The 26,367-nt window shown below is 41.6% G+C and overlaps 1 protein-coding gene across 8 annotated transcripts in view; it reads right to left on the minus strand.

Moving 5' to 3' along the window:
• The window catches only part of CHL1 (cell adhesion molecule L1 like), a 217,245-nt gene that overhangs the window by 86,377 nt on the left and 104,501 nt on the right, over positions 1-26,367 (minus strand). For all 8 annotated transcript variants that reach the window (XM_029050965.2, XM_029050963.2, XM_029050958.2 and 5 more), the window contains 3 exons: positions 19,023-19,227; positions 15,335-15,440; positions 9,325-9,515 (listed from right to left, as the gene is read on the minus strand). In XM_029050965.2, coding sequence (XP_028906798.1) covers positions 9,325-9,515; positions 15,335-15,440; positions 19,023-19,134 — 409 coding nt within the window. In that variant the 5' untranslated portion in view covers positions 19,135-19,227. The remainder of the gene's footprint in view (positions 1-9,324; positions 9,516-15,334; positions 15,441-19,022; positions 19,228-26,367) is intronic.

Below are 26,367 nucleotides of genomic sequence, written 5' to 3' on the forward strand. Positions count from 1 at the left end.
ATGAATCTCAAGTTGGTCACACAATTCCAAAAATGCCTTTTAAAATAATTTACTGTATTTGAAGCTCTTTGAGGGCATAGCCTGTCTAATCTAAAATAAGTGATCCCACGGCACCTAATATAGTACTATGTTCCTTATGGGGATGTATAAAGATAGTCCTTGGCTATAAAAAAAAGTGTTTCCTCTTTGCAGTACAGTCAGCTAATTTGGAATGCAGGGTTTCACTTTGATTTTAGACAGAAATCTTTTGGGGAGTTGAAGCAAGTTCTGTCTGGATAGAACAAAATGTAAGAAATGGTTGTGTGAATGTGTGCAGGGTCAATCAAGGTGTGCGCACTACAATGGAAGTTTCTCAATGGGAGATTCTTCATGAATGTAACCCTGTCCAGTGTTATCAGAGAACTCCTCCTCTCAATGTTATGAGAGAACTGATGGTGCATAAATTTATTTCTGAATGTATCCCTTGACTGCACAATTTTTCTAAATCCTATACTCAAAAAGTTCTCCTTTCTCTCGATTGCCACATGCCATGCAGTTTGTTTACTGCAGTCTCACCTCAGTCCACTGTGTTCATATAAGACACCACTGAGAGGGAATTTTAATTTTACATGCAGATGTGAGAAAGGTTATCTATTGGCCTTAAGGCCTCAATCAGCTCTCTCATCTACTACTTATCCTTGCTCCTCTCCCACTACACAGAGAAGCAGCGTGGCTTAGTGGAAAGAGCACGGGCTTGGGAGTTAGAGGAGCTGGGTTCTAATCCCGGCTCTGCCACTTGTCTGCTGTGTGATCTTGGGCAAGTCACTTAACTTCTCTGTGTCTCAGTTACCTCATCTGTAAAATGGGGATTATTACTGTGAGCTCCACATGGGACAGTCTGATTACCTTGTATCTACCTCAGCACTTAGAATGGTGCTTGGCACATAGTTAAGCATTTAACAAATACCATTACTATTATTATTATTGCACTCCAGCAGTCAGGGTTCACTCCTTTACCCACATCAAGCCAACATACTTACTATGCCTCACTCTCATCTCATTCTTTTTTTTTTAATGGTATTTGTTATAAATGTTACTATGTGCCAGACCCTGTACTAAGTGCTGGAGTAGAGACAAGCTAATTGGGTTGGACAGAGTCTATGTTCCACATGGGTCTCACAGTCAATCCCCATTTTACAAATGAGGGAATGGAGGCACAGAGAAATGAAGTGACTTGCCCAAGGTCACAGAGCAGACAAGACAGTCAGTAGGGCCTAGGTTCTAGTCCCAGCTTCATCACTTGGCCTCAGTCACCTCACCTGTAAAAACTGGGGATTAAGACTGTGTCCATCCTGGTTACCTTGGATCTAGCTCCAGCACTCAGAACAGTGCCCAGCACTAAATAAGCACTTAACAAATACCAAAGTTTTTAAAATAAAATTTACAAAGTGGCAGAGCCAGAATTAGAACCTAATTCCTTTCTCTGTCAAACTCTTGCTCAAGCCCTTGCTTCTGCCTGGAATTCCCTCCTCTGTCACATCCCCCTCTAGTCTATAAACTCCTTGTGGAGAGGGATTGTGTCAACCAGTTTTATGGCACTGTACTCTCCCAAGCACTTAGGACAGTGATCTACACAGAGTAAGTGCTCGATAAATACGCTTCATTGACTGCTGATCGATCAGGAAGATGCCTGCTCTCCCCACCTTCAAAGCCCTTCTGAAATCACATCTTCTCCAGGAGGCTTTCCCATATTAATCCTCCATTTCCTAACCCTACTATCTCCCTCTCCTCCCCACTGCCATTTCAGTATTTCTGTGTTTCCTAAGCACTTGGATACTCACATTCCCCTCCCTTTCATTTGTGCCCCTATCTTTATCCTCATTGACGTAATATGTGACTGCCAACTCTATTGTATTATACTCTCCCAAGCACTTAACACAGTGCTCTGCACACAGTCAGCACTCAATAAATTTTGATTGATTGACATCATGCCTTGCACATACAAAGAATATCTCCTCTCTACTTCTGTGTTCAGTCATTCTTTCATTCAATCGTATTTACTGAGCGCTTACTGGGTGTAGAACACTGTACTAAGCTCTTGGGACAGTACAGAATAATTTGCAGTGCCAGATGTTGCTTATGGTCAGCCCCCAGCCTCACAAACCCCTCCAAGTTTCTGCTCAAACAGAGTCACTCCTTTCTAGACCACAGGCTATTTAGCGGTTTTTCTAGCCACACTACCTGATGTTAAGCATGGTACATAGGTGTCACAGATGAAATTGCTTAAGAAACCTGATGAGCAGTCTGTAGCAGCTCCAGGTCTCACAACCCTGAAGAAGACTGGGTGTCAGTGCAGCTCTGAAGACCTTCAACGTGGCCTGAAGCTTGATCTTATTCTGTTGCCAAACTCATTCTGACAATGTTTACTGCATTTTTTGAGACAAGATACACCACATCTTTAAAATGCCAGTTCTGTTTTCCCTAAAGCAGCATGGCCTAATGGATAGAGCACGGACCTGGGAGTCAGAAAGTCCTGAGTTCTAATCCCAGCTCTACCACTTGTCTGCTGTGTGACCTTGGGCAAGTCATTTCACTTCTCTGTGCCTCAGTTACCTCATCTGTAAAATGGGGATTAAGACTGTGAGCCCTATGCGAGAGAAGGATTGTGTTCAACCCAATTTACTTGTATTCACCCCAGCACTTAGTACAGTGATGGTACATAGTAAGCACTTAACAAATACCACAATCAATATTATTATTATTATTGCATTTCAGCCCATCTTAGAGATGATATCCATTGTCATCCATTGACCTCATATGGCCCATCCAATGAAGTTGTCTTCAGTAGGCCTTTCCTCAATCCTGCTAGGTTGGTTGTGTTCCAGCGCCTTGTTTTTGGCGATCCTCTGTTGCCCTTTGGTGTATGACTTGTAGGTGACACTAAAGTGTCCCAGAAGCCAGTGGGAAGACTGTGTTAGGTCCCAGTCTTGCAGCCACATTGAAGGTTTACATACTGTTAGTTTGGTATGCGACTTGATGTGATGATCTTCTCACACAGGCCGGTGAGCTCACGAAGAGACTTCCTTGCCTATCTGTATACTGTTGGACAGTGTGCTGCCTAGGTAGCACTGAACTCTGTGTTCCTGCTGAATTTTTGGTGGCATGTAGAACTCCCCTGGAAATGGTTGGTGTATAACTTTGGACTTTAGATCTGTGCTAACTCTGCAGGTGTTCATAATATCTGCATTTCTTCATGTGAGTACTGCTTCCAGAGATTGCCATCAGATATAACAGCTCCTTGTGTCCATCGAAAACTTCTGCTGATGCTCTTGGTCTGTTGAATTGAAGGAGTTTCCAGGGGATTTGAGGCATTTTCTAAATCCAGGTCCCCGGTTGCATTCTTCCGTGTGGGAGGAAAGAATGGGACTGAACAAGGCTAAAGTGTCTACACAACCCTGTCTAGTGAAGTCTTTCGCTTGCCTGGAGACATGGGACTTGTTCAGGTGCTGTTCTTTCCCGCTCTAATATCTACTTCAACTCTCCACTTTGTTTTGCTCATATGCACACAACCATAATAGAATGCAGAGGTGCTGGGATTATTCATTCATTCATTCAATACTATTTATTGAGCGCTTACTATGTGCAGAGCACCGGACTAAGCGCTTGGATTATGAAATGGAGGGGTATGATTTTTCTATTATTGTAGTTGATTTTCGCTTTTCTCAGGGAATGAATTGACAGGTGAGACAACTGTTTTTTCTGCCATTATTAAAAGTATATTTTTGTTGTTATGGTTACCAATAGCTTTGAATCCTTAATCATTATCTTCTAGAATATACCATGTATTTTATGCAAAAAGATCATTGCCCTTTGATCTTTTATTCTGTTCACTTAACTGGATTAATGAGTTTTAAGTACTTTAAATTTTCCTTGAAAATAATTCCCAATCCGTTTGGAATTTCTGAATCATTAGCCTGAATAGCTCAGCACTTCTGCACCATCTATACACTTGTTCATTCAAACCCATCTAAGCACTTTTTACACATACCTTTCTATTTTAAAACTTACTCATCTACATACCCACTTTTCTTTTTTCTTCTTCTGTATGTTACTCATTTAATACCTGCATCCCCCGCACTGTTTTGTAAAGCTCTCTAAAGGCAAAGATCATTTCTTCTGACTCTATTGTATTCTCCCTTGCATTTAGTTCAGTGGACTGCTCACAGCAGTTGCCAATAAATACTATTGATTGACTGGTTAATTATTCTGCTCTTATATACTGTATAACTTGTTACGAAAGTCAATATATTCCATTTCCTCTTTGGGACTTAATCTGCCTTGTACATAAAATGAATGATGTTAACCTGTCTTCTAGCCTGAAAACTCTTAATGTATTTATCCTAAGGAAAAAAAAAAATCAGCACAATTTATCCTTAAGCATCCCCGTATACTGACAAATAGGAGCAGTACCTCTTGCCTTGATCAAACATTTATGATTCAAAGTTGCATGCAGCAGCTAAGCAAATTCCACTTCTTTGGTTCATTTGCGGCTAATAATGGAAATAGACTTATTCTACAGCCCCCCACCTCATTCCTATAAAGACATTATTAGCGAAATTGGCATCTGTGCACTCTTCTTTAAATAGGGCATAAAGGGGATGTGTTCCAACCCCCTCCACTAGATTCCCTGTTGACACTACACAAAGATTGATTCATGGTTAAAGCATGTGTTTAATACTACCATGCTCCTTTTAGGGGTGCTATATGCCAAAATACAGTAAAGCCCACCATCCCTGGAAAACATACCCACCCAACTTCAAAGCTATTCATTTTCTGGTGAGTTCTTGTTTCACCTATGTATAATTTGGCTTTCCTGGGCAGTAGAGGCAGCATGAGAAACCACATACAGTAGTTCCTCTATAATGCAGTTGAAGTACACAGTGTTCATGGCCATGGCCATGGCCCAATTTTTGGTGATATTTTATTTTATTCTTTGGATTCTTTTTTCCCAAACTGTTCATGTGTGCATACTACTTGGTATTTGTGAATTTTTGTGTTAGAAAGTAAATTGTTCAAATGTGAAGCTGGAGATGAGAGACCATTATTTTTGTGAGACTACTTATCACCAGCCAACAAAACCTGTACTTCTTGTGGGTGTGACACAGACAGAAGTACAGAGACACACAGATGGGAGGGAGAGACAGGGACACACAAGGAGGGAGAGGCACACAGGAGGGTGGAGACAAACACAGAGGGAGACACACACACGGAGTCCTGCGGGGAGACGGAAACGGAGGGAGACTCACCTCTGCCACTTGGCTCGGCTCCTGGGCGCCTCTGCCACCTCTAACATGGCCGTCCTGGCTGAAAGCGGGACCTCTGCGGGTTCCGCCAACTTTGGTTGCCCTCTCGGTCCCGCTCCTGTGGGAGGCGGGGTTGAGGCTGTAATAATGCAGCCTGGTGGGTAGCCAGGAGGGGGAAAGGTAACTGGCCCTCTTGGGCCATTTTCACCACAGTCCTGCTCCTCCAGGAGGTAGGACTGCGGCAGGTGGGGAGGTGGGAGGGAAACATTGGGGGAGTAAGGGATGCGTACAGCATGTGCAACCCACATCCCTCAGTTTTCCAGGCCAATCACCTTCTGGTCGCCATCTCTGTAACAATCAGAATGATCAGAGATGGCAACCCAGACAGCAACAAGTCCTCTCATATATATCAGCTAATAGAATTCCCTGACTTTGCCAGTGAGTTATGGAGTCGATACTCACCCAAGACAAATTCCTCATCTGGAGAGGAAAGCATTGAAGTAGAAGCAGGGAAACAACTAAAAACTGCTGGAGTTACTACTTCTAATGCCATATTCATCTTGGCTGCAACAGTCAAAATCTGGTGAAAGCATCAAGGTGGCTTTGATAGTTGCAGGAACAGCAGCGGTGGTGGCAGCAGGTTCTGATTCTTCTCGTGTCTTAGGCTCCTAATCTACTTCTTGCTGAGCTCTTGGTAGAGTCATGACCTCTGGGGATTCCAGAAGAAGTGCAGCAGCGGTGGCAGAAGCAAGTAACAAGGGAAGCACTAGTTGCTATTAGCCGCACGGCAGCCATAACGGCTGCTGCCGGTAGGCCGTTCTTCCCATCGTTTGGGAGGGGTCGTACACCCGAGTGGATAGAGGAAGGTGGTGATGCTCACGCAAATGTTACGTATGTAGAAGAATACCTCTCACCAACTGCTGCCCAAACAGCAGTGACCTGCACTTAGTCACTCTAGGGTGAACTCATGGGCTTTTAGGGGAGTTAGTTTCTATTGAACATGGGGATTCTTCCCATGGAATGAACACACTTTGGGAGAAATTCCCCAAAGGAAAAGGCACTGCAGGAAGAACCCGGAAACCAATTTGAAAATCAGACAGAAGTCACAAGAAGTCACCCCCATCCCATCGCTGCCTCCATCACCCCGAGTTTGGCCCCACCGAGGGACAATGGGCAATGGGTCACCCTGCTCGAGTTTGGGGAGGGGAGACTATTTTTCCCAGTCCCATGCTTTCACCGCTATGACAGTAATGAAAATGTATTTCATAGTTCCTAAGTGGCAGTAATGTCACCGTGTTTTAAGTTTGACTTTGTATCTGAGAGAAAATCAAATAGAAGGGAGGGCTTGAATATTTGAGAATATTTCTCAGTGGTGTCTGGTAGAAAATCACTAATAGCAATTTGAGGTTTAGTCCTCTTGTCACTAGCAGGGGTCCTAGGGAAAGGGCAAATGGCATTAAAGTGCTTCAGTTTCCTTTTGGGACCTCCCCAAAAGTTGCTTTTCCAAAGTTAATTCCAGGGGCTTGGGAGAACACTGGAATATGAAAATACTGTGCTCTAATTTAACCCAGTGGCTTCAGCTTCTATTCCTTGATTGATATATTGGCAAGCGATATACAGAGGGAAAGCAACGTTTGGGGTGGCAGAATACAGCCCATTTTGTATAGATCTGGCTGCAAAGAAAGGCCTGTTCAAATGATTTCTATCCTTCTGACCAAGATGGAGATTTGTACCAAGGCTGAGGCAATGTGTTCACCAGAAATTGGAATTACTGTGAAACATTTGGCTCACGCCACTCTCCCCTTTAAGCTTAACAGATTCAGGATACCTGGCTGAGGATATGCTTATCCTTCACGGAGGCACGGGCACTAATTCTGCCTTTGAATTCAGGCCAGGAAAGCTGTGTGCTTAGAATCTATATTGCCATGTTTGATAGGGAGCCTCTGAAACACTTCCACTTTCCCATTCCCATCTTCCCAGCCTGTTGTCACCCTGGACACCTTCAAGAAGTTAGCAGAGTCTAGGTGGACTGATAGGGGGTACAAGGGCAATGCCAGAGCCATAAGCTGCATTATAACAAAAGAGTAGTGTGCCTTACCCTCATCTCCTCCTTTTGGTGAATTGAAAACAAGGCTACCCCTGCAGTGGCTGTTAATTATTGTGGGATTGTAAGGTCTTTGAGGCCAAGAGTCACATCTGCTAACTCTACTGTTTTCTCCCCAGCACTCAGTAAAGCATTCTGCACAGAAGAAGCACTCAATAAATACTACTGACTGATGGATTGGATTTTTTGAACAGTTGGAAGTTTGTTCACTGTGGGAATGACCTCAGGGTGACAGGGAGAAACAAACCGATAAAATAAATAGATTCATCGCAGTGCTTTTTTGGCTTTTGGATGAGTACTGTGATATTTGTAGAAAAGATAAATCATTTAAATGAAAATTTAAATAGCCTGCTGGAAAAGCATTTTTCAATTTACTGCTTTGGCTTCAGTTTTGGACTCATTAATACAAAAGGTAGAGCAGGTGCTCAGGTGGGATGGGACTGCATTAAATAAGCATATATTTGAGTGGATATATTCTTTTTGTAAATCTATGTTTTACATCTGAATCAACAAAGGGAAAACCAAATCCAGGACATTAAAGAAATGGGGAAAGTGCCAGGCGGACAAGAGAATATCTGTGAAGCAACATGCAACTTGTCTTCCTCCCAGGTCTTCCCTGAGAACTCTGACATCTGCTTAACTGCCTGAACCCAGTCCTGTGCTTTGGTTGGAGGAGTGGGGAGAAGAGGGGTTTCCTGGATCTGTTCCTCCCTCTCACTTCCAGCTCTCCTGTTGCTGTGGTATTGAGGAACTGTATTTGTCATATGCTTTAAAGGTTGGGGAAAGGAGAAGTAGAGTGAGAAGTGGGAGGACAAAACTGGAAATGTTGAAAGATTTCAGGGTGAGGAAAAGCATGAAAATAAATTAATTCAGAAGGAGACAAAAAGCAGGAAAGGCAAAGAATGACACGCAAGGACAATTCTTAGAAGGGAAGAAATTTGCCCACTTTTCAATTCACAAATAATTCTATGCTACCCACTTAATGTGTTTAATTTGAAACAATGTACCAGGTGATGTTTGGGTAGCATTTTAGTTTAACAAAATAGTTATATTGAGAACAAAGAAAGAATACAGTAAACATATTTCCAGTTATTAAGCACTTTGTTTTCTAGAAAGAGAAGGGCAGGAGGGAAATTGAAATGGGCAGATGTGAAGTGTCAATCAGGCTTACACCCAGGCCAATCAGAACCCGGCTCAAGGGTGTACTCTAATTGGATAAATCCCTTCTTGCATTGTCTCAAACAAATAACTTCCAGCAGATAATCTGATTAAACTGCAATAAAAACCTATTGCCGCAAATCAACTGGAAATGATTTGACCATACATGCATACCTGTTTTGGTCCATGTGGCCTCAACCTATGATTGTCTACATAGACAAAATGAAGAGGAGAGTTTGATAAATTAATAAAATCACTTGGTTCCAATCTACCTCTTTCTCCTCAGTAATAATGAACTGTGGTCTCAATTGTTTGAGGAATTACTCAACTCTCTACATCACTTGCCGGAGTGGAAGCAGGCTATTCTGTAAAGAAAGAGGTATTTTCTATTGCTCAACTATTACCTCATATACACATGAAAGTAGAGCAGTGAAAAAATCAGATGCACCTAGTCATTCCATGCACGTAGAGTTCATGATTGAATAAAATGATTGAAGTATGGAAAAAGAATGCTTAGAGCTCAAAGAATAACCAAGTACAATGAGCATAAAATTCAATTTCCTGGTTACTAAATAAGACTGATACCACACCAATAAAATATTCAGTGTAAGCTGCAGAGTCACTGAGACAATGCACATTTAGTTTAAATCAATAGTTTGTAGGTGATTTGATCCCCATACAGCACCTTAGCGTTCAGTACTTACTCAATATTCAGTCCACCAAGGTCCTCAGTAAAGATGACAATTACAATACGAGTATATTTTAATTTCAGAAACTTACTTGGGACGATAAATTCAATTTCTTCAGACATGGCAGTTCCTAATTTATTTGACGCAAAACAGCGATATTTCCCTTGAAAGTCAGCTACATTTCCCTCATTTGGAATCTTAAATGTTCCTGAATTATTTGATACAATTATCCGCTGGTCAGAGAGTAAATCGATGGGATTTCCATTCTTTGTCCAGTTAAAACTAAAAGATAATAGCAAACTTAGGTAAAAACCACAACCGACTGTGTATCTTTCAAAATGTTTTAAAAATAGGCATGGGGAATTTCATGACAATAAAAGCATTTACCAAATCACATCAAACAGTGACATATAACATAGTACAGAAATAGAAAACAGACCAGAATCCCCAGTAAACACCAAACTGCTGACTAGGCAAGGAGAGATTAAAGAAATGAGAGAGAGCTTAAAATCAGTTGCTTCTGGCAAGAAACCAATAAAGTGGGTGGACCTGGGGGAAATATCTTAACTCTTTTAGGTGACTGAGGTACTTTTAATGCAATAGTCTGATTATTTGTATCTATCTCAGTGCTTGGCACAAGTAAGCACTCAAAAAGCACCATAACTACACATCAGAGTAGAAATCAATTTCCTTCCCACTGGCAGAATCAAGAGCATGAGAATACAGATCTCCAATGCCAATTTGCCAACAAATAACTGCATATAGCAGTAAGTAAGCAATCAATTGTGCCTAAAATAAAATGTATTTCCTCACTGACCTCCCTGACTCTCGTCTCTCCCACTCTAGGTTTTAATTCTCTCTGCTGACCAAAACATTTTTCTAAAAAAGTTCAGTCACTGCTTCCCAACTTTTCAAAAACCTTCAGTAGTTCCCCATCCACCTCCACATCAAATATAAAGTCCTTACCATCTGCTTTAAAGTGTTCAATCACCTTTTCCCCTCCTACCTTACCTCACTGCTTTCCTACTACAACTCAGCTCACTCACATAGCTCCTCCCGTGCCAACCTACTCACTGTACCCAAATCACATCTATCTCACCACCGACCCTAGCCCATGTCCTCCCTCTGGCCTAGAACTCCCTCCCTCTTCATAACTGACAGACTACCACTCTCCCCACCTTCAAAGGTGAGACACAGGAGGCAGGGAAGTCAACAAGGAGGCTGATACAGTAGTCAAGGAGGGATAGGATATGTGCTTGTAATAGCATAGTAGCAGTTTGGATGGAGAGAAAAAGGCAGATTTTAATCATTCATTCAGTCGTGTTTATTGAAAGCTTACTGTGTGCAGAGCACTGCACTAGGTTCTTGGAAAGTACAATACAGCAATAAAGGGAGACAATCCCTGCCCACAACGGGCTTACAGTCTAGAGGGGGAGAGACAGACATCAAAACAAGTAAGCGGGCATCAATATAAATAAATAGAATTATATATATACATACACACGTAAGTGTTGTGGGGCAGGAGGAAGAGCAAAGGGAGTGAGTTGGGGTGACACAGAGTGGGGAAGCTAAGGAAAAGGGGGCTTAGTCTAGGAAGGTCTCTTGGAGGAGGTGCTCCTTCAGTAGGGCTTTGAAGGGGGGAAGAGTGATTGGCTGAGTTGAGGAGGGAAGGTGTTCCAGGCCAGAGGTAGGATGTGGGCCAGGGGTCAGCGGCAAGACAGGTGAGATCGAGGCACAGTGAGAAGGTTAGCACCAGAGAAATGGAGTGTGTGGGCTGGGATGTAGAAGGAGAGAAGGTAGGTTAGGTAGGAAGGGGCAAGGTGAGTGATAGAGAGCTTTAAAGCCAATAGTTCAGAGTTTTTGTCTGATACAGAGGTTGATAGACAACCACTAGAGATTTTTGAGGAGGGGCGTGATATGCCCGGAATGTTTCTGTAGAAAGATAATCTGGGCAGCGAAGTGAAGTATGGACTGCAGTGGGGAGAGGCAGGAGGTTGGGAGGTCAGAAAGGAGGCTAATGCAGTAGTTCAGTGAGGATAGGATGAGTGATTGTACTAACATGGTAGCAATTTGGATGGAGAGGACAGGGCGGATCTTGGCAATGTTGTGAAGGTGAGACTGGCAGGATTTGATGACGGATTGGATATGTGGGATGTATGAGACAGCGGGGTCAAGGGTGACACCAAAGTTGCGGGCTTGTGAGACAGGAAGGATGGTTGTGTCATCTTGCGGGCTTGTGAGACAGGAAGGATGGTTGTGTCATCTACAGTGATGGGAAAGTTCAGGAGAGGAGAGGGATAGGGATTTTAGAAACGTTGTAAAGGTAAAACTGACAGGATTTGGTGACAGATTCAATATATGGGTTGAATGTGTGATGAGTTGAGGATAATGTCAAGGTTACAGGCTTGAGATACAGGGAAGATGGTGGTGCTGTCTACACTGTTGGGAAAGTCACGGGGAGGATGGGATTTGGGAGGGAACATGATGAGTTTTGTTTTGGACATGTTAAATTTGAGGTGTCTGCAGAACATCCAAGTAGACATGTCCTGAAGGGAGAAGGAAATACGAAACTGCAGAGGAGAAAGATCAGGAATAGAAATGTAGATCTAGCAATCTTCTGCTTAGAGATGGTAGTTGAAGCCATTGGAGAGAATGAGTTATCCAAGCTAGTGGATGTAGATGAAGACTAGAAGGGGACCCAGAACTGAGCGTTAAGGGACTCCCACAATCAGGGGTGGGAGGCAGAGTTACAACCTGGAAAAGAAAGGACCACCATCTTTCCTGTCTCATAAGCCCATAACATTGGCATTATCCTTGACTCTCTCTCTCTCTCTCTCTCTCTCTCTCTCTCTCTCATTCAACCCCATGCATTCAATCTATGACTAAATCCTATCAGTTCAAACTTCACAGCATCACTACAATCTGTCCTTTCCTCTCCAACCAAACTGCAACCACATTAATCCAAACATTTATCCTCCCCCATCTTGATTATTCTATCAGCCTCCTTGATGACCTCCCTGCCTCCTGTCTCTCCCCACTCCAATCCATACTGCACTCTGCTGCCCAGATCATTTTTCTACAAAAAAGTTCAGTCCATGTTTCCCCACTCCTCAAAAACCTCAAGTGGTTGCCCATCCACTTCCAAATAAAACAGAAACACCTCACCAGCAGCTTAAAGCACTCAATCACCTTGGCCCTCCTATCTCACCTCACTATTTGCCTACTACAACCCAGCCTGCACATTTTGCTCCTATAATGCCAACCTACTCACTGTACCTCTATCTCGTATATCTTCCTGACAACCTCTCATCCACATTCTGCCTCTAGCCTGGAACCCCTACCCTCTTCTTATCTGACAGGCGATTACGCTCTCCACCTCCAAAGCCTTAGCGAAAGCACATCTCCACCGAGAGGCCTTCCCTGCCTAAGCTCTCATTTCCTTTTTTCCCACTTCCTTCTCTGTCACCCTGACTTGCTCCCTTCATTATTGAAAGCACATCTCTTCCAGGAGGTCTTCCCTGACTAGGCCCTCTTTTCCTTATCTTCAACTCCCTTCTGTGTAGCCCTGACTTGCTCGCTTTATTCATCTACTCTCCCAGACCCACAGCAGTTTTCTGTTATTATTTATATCAATATCTGTCTCTCCCTCTAGACTGTAAGTTTGTTACAGGCAGGGAATGTGTCTATTATATTGCATTCTCTTAAGAGTTTAGTACAGTGCTTTGCATGAAGTAAATATGACTGACTTACTGACTGACCACCTCCACCACCAGCCCCACAGCACTTAATGTACATATCCATAATTTATTTATATTAATGTCTGTATCCCCCTCTAGACTGTAAGCTTGTCTGTTACATTTTAAAGTTGAACGATCCCAAGAGCTTAGTCTTAGAATAGTTAACTCAGAGGCTTTAGTTAGCAGGACTATGACAGAAAACAAAGTTTCCTCTTTCTCCAACTCTATTATGCATAATAAACCTTATTACTGGAATGTATGGATGAACATCTTTCACTAGTCTGGCTAAATGTGCTAATGCAGAGACCCTTCAGGGAAAACCACTAGCAACCTTTGCTAGCTCCAAAAGTCTGCCAATGTCAAAAGAAAAGTGAATGGAAATCTACGGAGGTGCAGGTGAAAACTTCTCCACCTGGACAACATCCCAGGAGACTCCACTAATAAGAGTTCAGGAATGGGACCTGCAGCTGGAACTCAAATACAGGCTCTAATCAAAGACAGACAGGAAACTCAAGATTTTAGTGGCAGTTGGTTTTGCTGAAGTATGGGGTAGGAAGGATGTTGCACTTCCAGGGGGTAGAGCTAAATTGAGCCCATCTGCTGCTCTGATATAAGGCTATACCCATCTTGGTTCCCTGAGAGAAATGCAGTGACAAGGTATTATCCTGTAATCTTTGTGTGTATCTCTGTTACAGTTCAGTTGCAGGTGTCTTTATGATGATGTTGGTATTTGTTAAGCATTTACTATGTGCAGAGCACTGTTCTAAGCGCTGGGGTAGATACAGGTTGTCCCACGTGGGGCTTAAGTTAATCCCCATTTTACAGATGAGGTAAATCTGTAAGAAAGAAAATTCATAGCAAGAAAATTGAAAGACTCAGTCAATTTAATCAGTCAATGCTATGTACTGATTAACCGGACAAGCCCTGCCCTCAAGGAGAAACCACCCATGTGAACCAATTTATGGGTAGGATAATCAAAGAACCACCAAAATTAAGAGACCAACCTCCCAGAATAGATGAGGCAGTGGTTCAAGATGCTTCTGAATCTCTCCCAGACCATAAGAACCAAACAAAATATTAAACCCACCCAGGAAAAAAGCAGCACCCCACAAATTGTCTATTAATTGAGTGAATTGATTTAATCTTTCAATTTTGTTACTATGTCCTGTTGAGCTCCTACTGAACAGATTAGATGATAGAAGGATGATAAATAATCTTCATAGTCCTATATTTTACAGAACACATCAGTGCATGGTATGTCCTTATCCTCCCTCCCAAACCCTGTTCTCTCCCTGACTTTCCCATCACTGTGGACAGCATCACCATCCTTCCTGCCTCACAAGCCTGCAACCTTGGTGTCATCCTTGAATTTGCTCTCTCATTCACCCCACACATCCAATCCGTCACCAAAACCTGCTGGTCTCACCTTCACAACATCGCCAAGATCCGCCCTTTCCTCTCCATCCAAACCACTACTTTGTTAGTAAAATCACTCATCGTAGCCCGACTGGATTACTGCATCAGCCTCCTTTCTGATCTCCCAACTTCCTGTCTCTCCCCACTTCAGTCTATACTTCACTCTGCTGCCTGGATTATCTTTCTGCAGAAACGGTCTGGGCATGTCATCCCCCTCTTCAAAAATCTCCCGTGGTTGCCTATCAACCTTTGTAAGAAGCAAAAACTCCTCACTATTGGCTTCAAAGCTCTCCATCACCTTGACCCCTCCTACCTCACCTCCCTTCTCTCCTTCTACAGCCCAGCCCGCACATTCCGCTCCTCTCCCACTAACCTCCTCACTGTGCCTCGTTCTCGCCTGACCCGCCGTTGACCCCTGGCGACATCCTACCTCCGGCCTGCAATGCTCTCCGTCTTCACATCTGCCAAACTATCTCACTTTGCCCCTTCAAAGTCCTCCTGAAGGCTCACCTCCTACAGGAGGCCTTCCCAGACTGGGCCCCGCTTTTCCTCTGCTCCTCCTCCCCTCCCTACCACCCCTACCCCCCTCCCTGCCCCACAGCACTTGTGGCCAGTGCTTAGAACAGTGCTTGGCACATACTAAGTGCTTAACAAATACCATTATTATTATTATTATCCATAATTTTATTTATTGATTATGATGCTATTGATGCCTGTCTACTTGTTTTGTTTTGTTGTCTGTCTCCCCCCTTCTAGACTGTGAGCTCGTTGTTAGGTAGGAATTGTCTCTATCTGTTGCTGAACTGTACTTTCCAAGCCCTTTGTAAAATGCTCTGCACAGAATAAGTGCTCAATAAATACGATTGAATGAATGAATGTAAAAATTGCTACAGAGATACTAAATGTTAATTTTGCTCTGTTAAGAAACTAAATTCAAAAAATACTCACCTTGGTTCTGGATTTCCTTTAGCTTCACATACAAGTGAAAAATATTCATCGAAAGGAAATGCAACTTGTACTGTTGACTGTTTTATAATTGTTGGCACTTGTTCAACTAAATATAAAAAATAATGAATGCATAGAACACACTTTTCAGTCAAAGCATGGCTAATTTAACTATGGCAATAATTAGCAATTTCATTGTCAAACATGATCATTAAAACAATTACTGGAAAAGTGAAAATGTTATAACACTGCAGCAACCTTCAACTCAAATGCCTAATTCAAAAGGACATGACTATGCCACCTAATGAAATAAAATTAATCATTCCACTATGATGTGTCAATTTGAGCTTGACCAGCATATTGAATGACTACAGATAATTGTCTCGTTTAATTTCTAACAGTTAAATAGGATACTAATATTTTAGGGAAGGCAAGTGTATGATATGTAGGTGTAGGTTTCAGTAAGATTAAAAAAATGCAATTTCGTGCATCTCAGAGTAGGCCTTGAATTTGAATTGTGCTACTTTTAAGTACAGCAGCTCACCAGTTATCACTATTTTATAAACACATTTTAATTACACCTAAAAATGATGATGGATGATTCACAGTGACTGCAGTTTAGACAACAGTTAGTACCTTGTGAACAACTCGTCACTGGGAAATTCATTCTCCCTTGAATTGCATAGCTGTGAATTCTCAGCAATGATTAGATGTTCATGGAATTAAATGAACAACATTTGCATATTTACAAAAAGTTCTATTTTCATTAGAAATTATTTTCTCCAAAATTAATCTGACTACAAATTTGCCAGACTTTCACAATCAGGTTGGCTCCCCAAGTCGGTTTGCAGGTTTGGGCTTTAGCATCTCTGAAATGAATTAGGCATGTCATGTTCCCTCAATATTTCACAACAATTATTTTCTCTAGAAATTATGTTTTGAATGTACAAAGAAAACTGTAGGTCTCAATGTAATTGAGGTCTTCTGACAGTGAAGTCTTTGTGTTTCCTACATTCTTTCTCAGTTATGACTGTAAAAATGCACTAGGGAAAGGGGTAGGTGAAAATGCATAGGAATAATAAAGCTACCTGGATTACATATAGGAGGGGAAATGTTCGATGTGTGTCTGATGAAAACTTCTCTTTGGATGCACTTCTAACTAGGGCACTTGGGTCTCTTAATTTGTACCCTCATTCTCTAGCCTGGGCATAGAGGAATCTGGAGAGAAACTGAGTGGGCTTTTATGATCATTAGAAGTACTGCTCTGATGACTGGTTCTCTTATGGGCTCATGACTCCTCTTCTATCACTTCATTTTGCCATTCCACCATTTTCCCTTTTCTTTCCTAAGGTTACCCCCAACTCTCCTACTATTCCAACCTCAAGCACCTACATCGCATCTACATAGTTGTTGATGGTGCTTAATTTTTATGGGATGGGGTACTGGCAAAACTGAAAACTTTCCATTGACGAATCTGTCTCCTCACAGAGCTCTTGGTGTTTTGGTATTTTTTTTTAGGAGGGATGGTGAGGGGCGGGGGAATAGCGGGGGACTGATTTCAAGAACACAGGTTCTACAGCTTTCGTACACCAATGTTTATTTTCAGGTACTCTCTCTGATATCCTCTGGCATCTCTAACTATGTACCCTATCAGGACCATTTTTTTTTTAATGGTATATGTTAAGCGCTTACTATGTGTCAAGTACTGTTGTAAGGTCTGGGGTAGATACAAGTTTATCTGGACAAGTCCCTGTCCTACAATGGCAGAGCTTCAGAACAGGACCCGAGCTGAGTTCCTGGCAAGCCCTGGAACAAATTAAGTCTGCTAACACACATGGGGCATGGATTTAAGCTCTGACCTTGGGAGAGAAAAGTTAGGGCTCACCACCCTTTCATGTATCCTCCCCAATAGGCATCGTATCCATTACTCCAGAGTCTCACTGGAGGGAGTGATTACTTGCTAAGCGGCCTCTGGGAATCCTCCCGTTCTGGAAATCTTAAAGAAACTGGGAATATTTAGAAGGTCCAGAGACTGTTGAAGAAGATCTCAAAGTTTATGCCGATTTCTGATGCCCTAGTCTTCAGCTCCACTGAGAGCAGAGCAAATCGTTTAAACTGCTGAAAGGATTTTGATTATTCACAAGGAAAGAGTTCCTGATAGTGCAAGTTATTAAACACTGGAATGAGTTAGCAAGGGAGCCTCATTCTCAAGAGATAAAAATAGTGCAGTTTTCCATCAGTCTGGTTAGTTCAACAATGATATTTGTCACTGGAATTCTGCCTCAAATTGGAGGAATGATGAAAAGATATAGGAATAGCTATCAACTCAAGCTCTTTTCTGGTCCTGTGCCCCTTTACAATCAAAATCATGGTGTTGCTATAGCTAAGCAAACACAAAATTCATTCATTTCCTCATTCTATTCATAAATTTAAGATATTAGGACTTGTAAAAAACAGTACTCATTTTGGGACACTTTTCCCTGTAAATAAATCTTATAAATTCCTGTGACCTTTTGATTTTATTTGAATGTATCCTTTTAAATTGACAGAATGGATAGAGCAGGGGCCTGGGAGTAAGAAGAACCAGAATTCTAAACCCAGCTATGCAACTTGTCTGCTGTGTGACCTTGGACAGGTCACTTAAATTATCAAAGCAGCATGGCCTAATGGCAAGAGAGTGGGCTTGGGAGTCAGAGGTCATGGGTTCTAATGCTGCCTCCGCCACTTGTCTGCTGTGTGACCTTGGACAAGTTACTTAATTTCCCTGTGCCTCAGTTACCTCACCTGTAAAATGGGGATTGAGACTGTGAGCCCCACGTGGGACAACCTGATCACCTTGTATCTGCCCCAGCGCTTACAAAAGTACTTGGCACATAGTAAGTACTTAACAAATACCATTATTATTATTATTATTATTATGGCATCTGTAAAATGGGGATTAAGGCTGTGAGCCCTTTGTGGGACAGGGACCATGTCCAAGCTGATTCGCTTGTATCTCTCTCAGCACTTAGTACATTCCCTGACATGTAATAAGCCCTCATAAAATACCATATTAAAAAATCACTTTTCATAAATGGTTATTTAAGGAATATGAAAAATTTGGTTTAAAGAATTTTGCTCTACATAATTACTAAGATCATTTATTTGAAAAGACCAAGGGCTGCCTGAAAGAAAACCCTCACCTGCCAAAGGGTCTGTGCAAGTGTCTAGATGAAAGAAAAAACGGAAATTGCAATCTTAAATTTTCAGGGTGTCCTTTCTCCTCCCAGTCAAAGATGTAGAACACCATCGACTACATGTTCTCATATTTAACTTTTTTTGACCACAACCCAGTTTACACATCAGCTTCCACTTTGGCAATAGTGCAGTATAATCTACAATTTCTAGTGTTGATACAACTAAGCAAAAACCTGAGTCATATATTTCCCCATTCTATTCTGGATATCAGCTTTGATTCCAAAGTGAAATGGTATGAAATTAGTAAAAGGACAACAACACATAATTCTCAGAAATAATTTTAGCAATGAAATGGGAGTCAAAACCATGCAATAAAAAATCACAATGAAATTATTGATATAGAATACTGTTCTCTATATCACAAAGTTCAGAGTAATGGCATGTAGGGAAGTTTATAAAAAAATTAAAAATAGCACAATTAAAGGGCAAATTTTTTATCAAATTTTAAAATTACCTCTTGGTGGAATCTCAATCTCCATTGCAGGCAATTCTGCTGCTATTGTTAAGTTAGCCATGAAGAACAGAAGACATATAATGCATCCCCTGCCATATATCAGCATCTCCATAACTTCTCTGCAAAGAGGGTGGTCTCAAAAGGAAGAAAGATGGATCTGTGGTCCTTTTCTCCTTCAGTTCCAAAGCAATGTGAACATGTGAACCTACAATCCCAGAAGAAATGAAAAACAATATTCTGAACCCCACATATTCTGGAAGCTGAGTAAATTAGAAAGCAGACATACCCCTCATTATGACTTGCATTTGGGAGACTATTTCCCTTTTTTGATACATTTATTTAATGAAATTGTTGTGTGTGTATGTATACACATATGTGTGAGTGTGAGTTATACAGCGTAAATACACATCCACTTCGGAATTTCAATTTACTACAAAAATCAATTTCAGTTTTGCTTTGCATATCAAAGAAATACTGTTAAAAATGGCATACTGATAATCACGGCTTTTTTGTTCTTGAGACAAGTGCTCCAATATACGATATCTATCATTGACCATCTGCTGAATGTAGCACACCGTCTTAAGCACTTGGGAAGAACAACAGAAGCAAAACACATGTTCTTTGCCCTTCAAGGATTTTACTATCTATTGGGAGGAGTTTAGGAGTTTACAATCTAATAGGACCTAATGAGTAAAATTATGAAGTCTAAGGACCTCATTTATCCCACTCATAAATATTACATTTTTCCATTTATTTTGTATGATAAGGCACTTAACACTACTTAATCCCTTAATAAATTTGACTTGTCATCCCTTGTTTAAAACTACCTGTGTTATGGTGGATAGAGAGTCACAGGGATAACCAATTTAGCTGAAATTCTCAATTTCTTTCTGTTCAGTTCAAGGAATACATGAAAGCATCAGCTGGTTTGCATTTTAATAAAATCATTCATCCGGGCATCCATTCCTAATTTTATAGTGACAGAATTAAAGCACCATGGTGACAAGAATCATTAATTGGTGATATAGTACCTTGTATATTTTTTAAGCACTTTCATTATTTTTGCCATTTTGTCTTCACAAAATCATTGCATGGTAGGCAGAAGCAAGGATTATCACTTCTAATTTACAGATGAAGAAACTGAGGTAGAGAAAGGGGAACCTTGCTCCGGGTCACAGAGCAGGCCAGTGATAGAGCTGGACCCAGGAGTCACAACTCCTGACTCCCTTTCCACAAGATCATGCTGCCCTAATAACAATTTGCCCCAGATGTTTTTCTGCCTAAATACCAGGGCGGTCCCCGCTTAGGGTCATACCTGGAGAGTTTCCAGTTCTCTACCAGTCTCAACTATGAGAGGGACTATGAGAGGGAGAATAAAGCAGAGGCATATACATTCTATTCCTAGCTTGCACAGTGGCTAGTGAGTGGAAGGCAATCTGCTACAAGTCAAAACTCACCTTTCATTCAATAGTATTTATTGAGCGCTTACTATGTGCAGAGCACTGTACTAAGCGCTTGGGATGAACAAGTCGGCAACAGATAGAGACACCTGTGCTGGGGAGCAGTGGCATGGGAGAGAGTCAAGGGCAGAGACTCAAGTTTACTGTGTGGAAGGAGGCAGTGGTAAACCACTTCCGTATTTTTACCAAGAAACCTCCATGGATACACTACCAGAATGACTGCAGGTGGAGGTGGGCATTCTGAGATAGATGTGTCCATGGCATCGCTATGGGTCAGAGACGACTCGACAGCATAAGACAACAACAACAACCAGGGTGGTGGAGTTTGTGGCTACTGCTAGGAACAGGGCCAGGGAGGAGAAGGTCTGAGGCTGGCAGCAGGGAAGGTAGATGTGGAGGCTCACAGGAGGGGCAGGGGTTTTCGATGCATACTGGTTTAGGCAAGGCTAGCTGTACACAGCTCTATGGGAAAGAGGTCGATCCCCTGAATTGTGAGGCTCCTAAAGGAAAATAACCCAATCAATCCATTGCATTTATTGAGCACTTACTGTGTATAGAGAACTGCATTAAGTGCTTGGGAGAGCACTGTATAACAGATTTAGTAGACATGTTCCCCATCCACAAGGAGCATAATAATAATAATAATAATGTTGGTATTTGTTAAGCACTTACTATGTGCAGAACACTGTTCTAAGCACTGGGGTAGATACAGGGTAATCAGGTTGTCCCACGTGGGGCTCACAGTTAATACCCATTTTACAGATGAGGGAACTGAGGCACAGAGAAGTTAAGTGACTTGCCCACAGTCACACAGCTGACAAGTGGCAGAGCCAGAATTCGAACCCATGACTCTTGACTCCCAAGCCCGGACTCTTTCCACTGAGCCACACTGCATACACACTTTGATTGGGTAACTCTCACTGGTGGAACCCATTTGACGATGAGTCATCCATGAAAACAATGAGCTGGTGGCCCAGCTTTGGCTGCAGTACTCAATTCATTGATAGGTCATTCAAAATTTATAGACTCAGTATGCATGAGATCGTTACGAGGATATCATTATCCCCGCCACATAAGGTTGGCCTTCTCGCTGGCTGACCTTTTCCATCATCCCGTCATTGGTTTCTTATTCCTATGGATAGCACATGCCCTTTCTCTGGGAACTGAACTTTAAGCTTTGAGATCGTATCTCACTATTTCAATTAGGTAAGCATCTACCACAGCTGTCCTTTTGTGTGTATTTGGCAGGAAGCTATCAAATTGGCCCCCTCTTTTTTATATCCACCAGCTGTGCTCAGCTGAGGTTAAATCTGTGGGGAACTTTGCCATTAGCTTCAATCAGTTTCAATTCTAAATCTCAGTAATCTAGTTTCAGGGATTCACGGGCTATTGAAGGATGTATGATATTGCCTCCCATCCTCATTCTGGCCACAGAGACCGCAGGGTGTAAGCTTGTTCTAGTGGGCTTGGCACCATCAGTTAGATCAGGGATCGGTATAACGATCCCTGATCGGTATACACAGTTTGTGAGCCACATGCTATTCTTCTTTTGCTGAGCAGCTTAAGGTGAAGAGTTTGTTCACTAGCTATGCATTGTTTCTTTTTTCATTATTGCTGTGGTGGGCTGCAGCATTTGCAATGACAGCAGCTGCCCCTCGCCCATGCTGGGGAAGAGTGTGTCACCAGACCCTGCCACCAATTCCTACTCCAGATGCTCCTTAGTGCCTCGTTGCCACCCTCCCCATTTGCCCCAGAATGTGCTATGTGCTCCAGTCAAAACAATATTTTCTGGATAATAATTATAATTATGGTACTTGCCAAATACTTACTATGTGCCAAGCACCGTTCTAAGTGCTGGGGTAGAAACAAGTTAATCAAGTTGGACACCGACTCTGCCCCACATGGGGCTCATAGTCGAAGTAGGATTTAGCCGGATTTAATCCCCATTTTACAGATGAGGTAACTGACACACAGAGAAGTGAAGTGACTTGCCCAAGCTCACTCAGCAGACACATGGTAGAGCTGGGATTGAACCCAAGTCCACTGATTCCCTGGCCAGTGCTCTTTCCACTAGGCTACACTGTTTCTCTAGACTGTAAGCTTGTTGTGGGCAGGGAACATGTCTGCCAACTCTGTTGTATTGTACTCTCCCAAGGATTTAGTAAATGCTCAGTAAATACCATTGATTCATTGACTGATCACTTGATCAAAGGGAATCACTTCTCCCCCTTGAATCAGAACAAGAATGGTATTTAACCAATAATTGAGCAATGGCATTTATTTAGCACCCACTGTGTGAAGAGCACTATACTAAACACTAAGGAGAGCACAATACAAGAGAGTTGGTAGTGATATTCTCTGCCTACAAAGAATTTACAGTCTAAAGAAGACAATCCATCAGTCCATCAATACTGGTTGGAAGACATTGATGCCTGCCCACAAGGAGCTTACAGTCTACAGGGGGAGACAGACATTAAAATAAATTGCATAAAGGGGAATTATCTGTTTTATTAAACTAGTTTCCAAGCTACTATGGGAAAAAATCTGCCTACTGCAGTGTGAATGATTGAGTGTTTCTATGGAACATTTTCTAAGACTGAGAGGACTCCCAGAAGAACCCACCAGAACTAGTTTAATGACCTGGATCTAACACAGATGTCAGATCCAAATTCTAGAGCAATTCCACTAATGCCACCTATGTGACCTACTTAATATCAGATGGTAAGATAGGATCTCAAACAATGAGGTTGTGAAATTTAGTCAGGCCCCAGGTCTTAGACAGTGCTGCATTTCTACCTGAGAGCTGAAAATCAGTTACCGCATTCAATTGCACGGTATATGCAATCAGGAGAGGAGTGGCTCTACTGGGGATCAAGGAAGCAAAGGTGAAAATAGTGCAAAGTGCTACCAACTACAAACATGACTTGGTGTGTGCACAGTGCCACCAGGTTTTTGGGTCCTGCACTGACCTTTTCAGACACACATACTCACATGGGTGAATTTTACCATCAGTGATGTCCTTTTCAAGTACTAAGGAAAATGATATATATGGAAACTATATGTATTCAATCGTATTTATTGAGTCCTTACAATACAAAGAGTACAGTAGAACAGTAACAGACACATTCCCAACCCACAATGAGCTTACAGTCTACATATGAGTGTGTGTGTTTTAATTAGCACAAAGTGCCTTTTTGCTGAACATATTGTGAAAGAATACACTTTGAAAATTATTTACCTATGTAGACATAAAAAATTTAAAATCTTTTATCACTGGCACTTAGTTACATAGCTATTTGATTATGCAACTATTTTTGTCACTTTAAAAATTCATTTGTGTAGTTTGGGTTGATTTTTTGGATATGGGAATACAATAACCCTCTACTTTCTATGGGAAATCCTATTTCACTGAGCACTGTTTTCTTTACCAAGAAAGCACTGAACTGGGAGTCTGGAAACCTGGGTTCAAGTCTCAGACCTGCCACTGGCTTGCTATGTTGTGACTCTGGGCAAGTCACTTAACTTTTCTGGGCCTCAGTTTTCTCATTCATAAAATGGTGATAAAATAGATTGCATCTCATGAAGGACAGGGACTGCATCCAATTTCATTATCTAGAATCTATCTACTCCAGTACTTAGTAATAGTAAGTGCTTAATAAATGCTATAATTATAGCATCTATTTCCATGAATCCAATTAATAAACCTAACTGGGGTATAGGAATATGCAGTATGGAGGTGAAGATGGACTTAAAAAGGACTGGAAACAGAGTATTTACTAGGGTGGCACAGGGCTCAGGGCAAATCATCCAGTGTTTGCCCCTTTGGTCTCGAAAAGTGACATAGTCCTCTAAAGAGTCCATCCTGGGGAAATTGCCCCAGTGTTCCAAAATCTGAGATAGCCTAATAATAATAACAATGATAATAAGATTAATATCATTGATAATAATAATAACAATAATAATAATAATAGTATTTGTTAAGTGCTTACTATGTGCCAAGCACTGTACTAAGTGCTGGGGTAGCTATAGAATAATCAGGTTGAGCACAGTCCCTGTCCCATACCGGGATCACAGTCTAAGGAGTAAGGAGAACAGGTATTGAATCCCCATTTGACAGATGAGGAAACAGAAATGCAGAGGGAGTGAAGTGACTTTCCCTAGGTCATCCAACACACAAGTGGTAGAGCTGGGATTAGAACCCAGATCCTCTGACTCCCAGGCCTGTGCCCTTTCCACTAGACTGCACTGCTTTGCGGCCAAGCTGCTTCTCAGCCTAGACTTAAAAGATATTAATTGAGTAAATAATTAGTCAACTAGGCCTCAGTCAACTAGGCCCTTATTTCCTCTTCTCCCTCTCCCTTCTGCATTGCCCTTGCCCTTGGATTTGTGCCCTTACTTCACCCTTCCCTCAGCCCTACAACAGTTAGGTACCTATCCATAATTTATTTGTTTATATTACCATCTGTCTCCTCCACTAGACTGTAAGCTCTTTATGGGGCAGGGAATGTGTCTACCCACTCTGTTATACTGTACTCTCCCAAGCACTTAATACAGTTCTCTGTAAACAGTAAGCGCTCAATAAATATTACTGATTGAGTGATTGTTGAAATGGACATTGGCAGTCACTGAAATGAAACATCAAATATGGGTGACTTTGGTTTCTGGAAGGTGCTGCAAAGTAGTGTGCTGTCCTTAATCCCCTAGATGCCTTTCTAATGTTATCTATATTTCATTAACTCTGGGCAGATGTGGAGGGCATTAAAATGGCACTAACTGTAGTTTGTTGCTTCATATAAAATTAAGCATAGTAAATGATTCAGCTGGTAATATATTTTCTACCTTGTCTTTCACATTTCTCCTTCTCCTTTCCTTTTCTCAGATCCAGGCAGAACAGGCAATCTGATCTCCCTATATAAAATAAGACACAGTTCTCTACCTGCAATTCATTTACTATCTTGTTCTATTAATAGTTAATACTGATTGCTTTAAGGACAGCTCATTTATTTGTTTAATGAGCTGCTCTTTATTTGCAAGGAACAAATCTTTCAAAAGCCCAGTGCTATTAAAGAACTATGTATTTCCATATTAATGTACTATATATTATTCCTTCCTGAAGTACAGAATAAAAATATTAGATAGTCAAACAAGTCAGAAAATGTTAAAACATCATTAATCTCTTAAAGCTGGTTAACAGTTTTTACTACCTCTATTATTACTGTATTAAAATAGCTCATAGATACTAAGTGCTCAATATCAAGGCTGTAGCTCTTGGGACTTAGAAGACTCCCAGTACATGCTCTATCACAGCCATTTCTTCCACTTTTAATAAAAATGCAAAGTAGAGCCTTTTGCTTGAAATGCAGTCTAGGTTCAGGAACAGAAAGCAAATATTAATGAAGCTATTAGTTTCCAGAAGTCTGGTAATGGTTAATTCTACCACTGACCTTTTCTTTTGCAAGATTCAGATTTAATTTACCAGTGACATACTTTAGAAGGTTGCTACCAAAAAGTCATTAATAATTACGAATTGCAACTCCTATGGTGGAAATCACCAGGCAGAAGATACCAGGAGAGATAAAGAAATGCTTTTAAGACATGGGAAAATCATTTTATAGAATACCAAGGGTCCAAAACTATTTATGGCAGAAGGGAGGACCGTATGCAACAGCAGCATATGAAGTGGTTGAAAAACCCAAAGAATCTCACCGTGAGAGGGGCAGAAATGTATTCTGTTCCATGGCCAGAGATTGAATCCTTAATTCCATCCTGCCATCTAGCTGTATGTGCTTTGGCTTATAGACTGTAGCTCCTCCTCTAGACCATAAATTCCTTGTGGGCAGGGAACATAATGTCTACCGATTATGTTGTGTCATACTCTCCCAAGT

This window comes from Ornithorhynchus anatinus, chromosome X1 (genome assembly GCF_004115215.2).
Source record: "Ornithorhynchus anatinus isolate Pmale09 chromosome X1, mOrnAna1.pri.v4, whole genome shotgun sequence".
In the NCBI taxonomy this organism is placed as follows: domain Eukaryota; kingdom Metazoa; phylum Chordata; class Mammalia; order Monotremata; family Ornithorhynchidae; genus Ornithorhynchus; species Ornithorhynchus anatinus.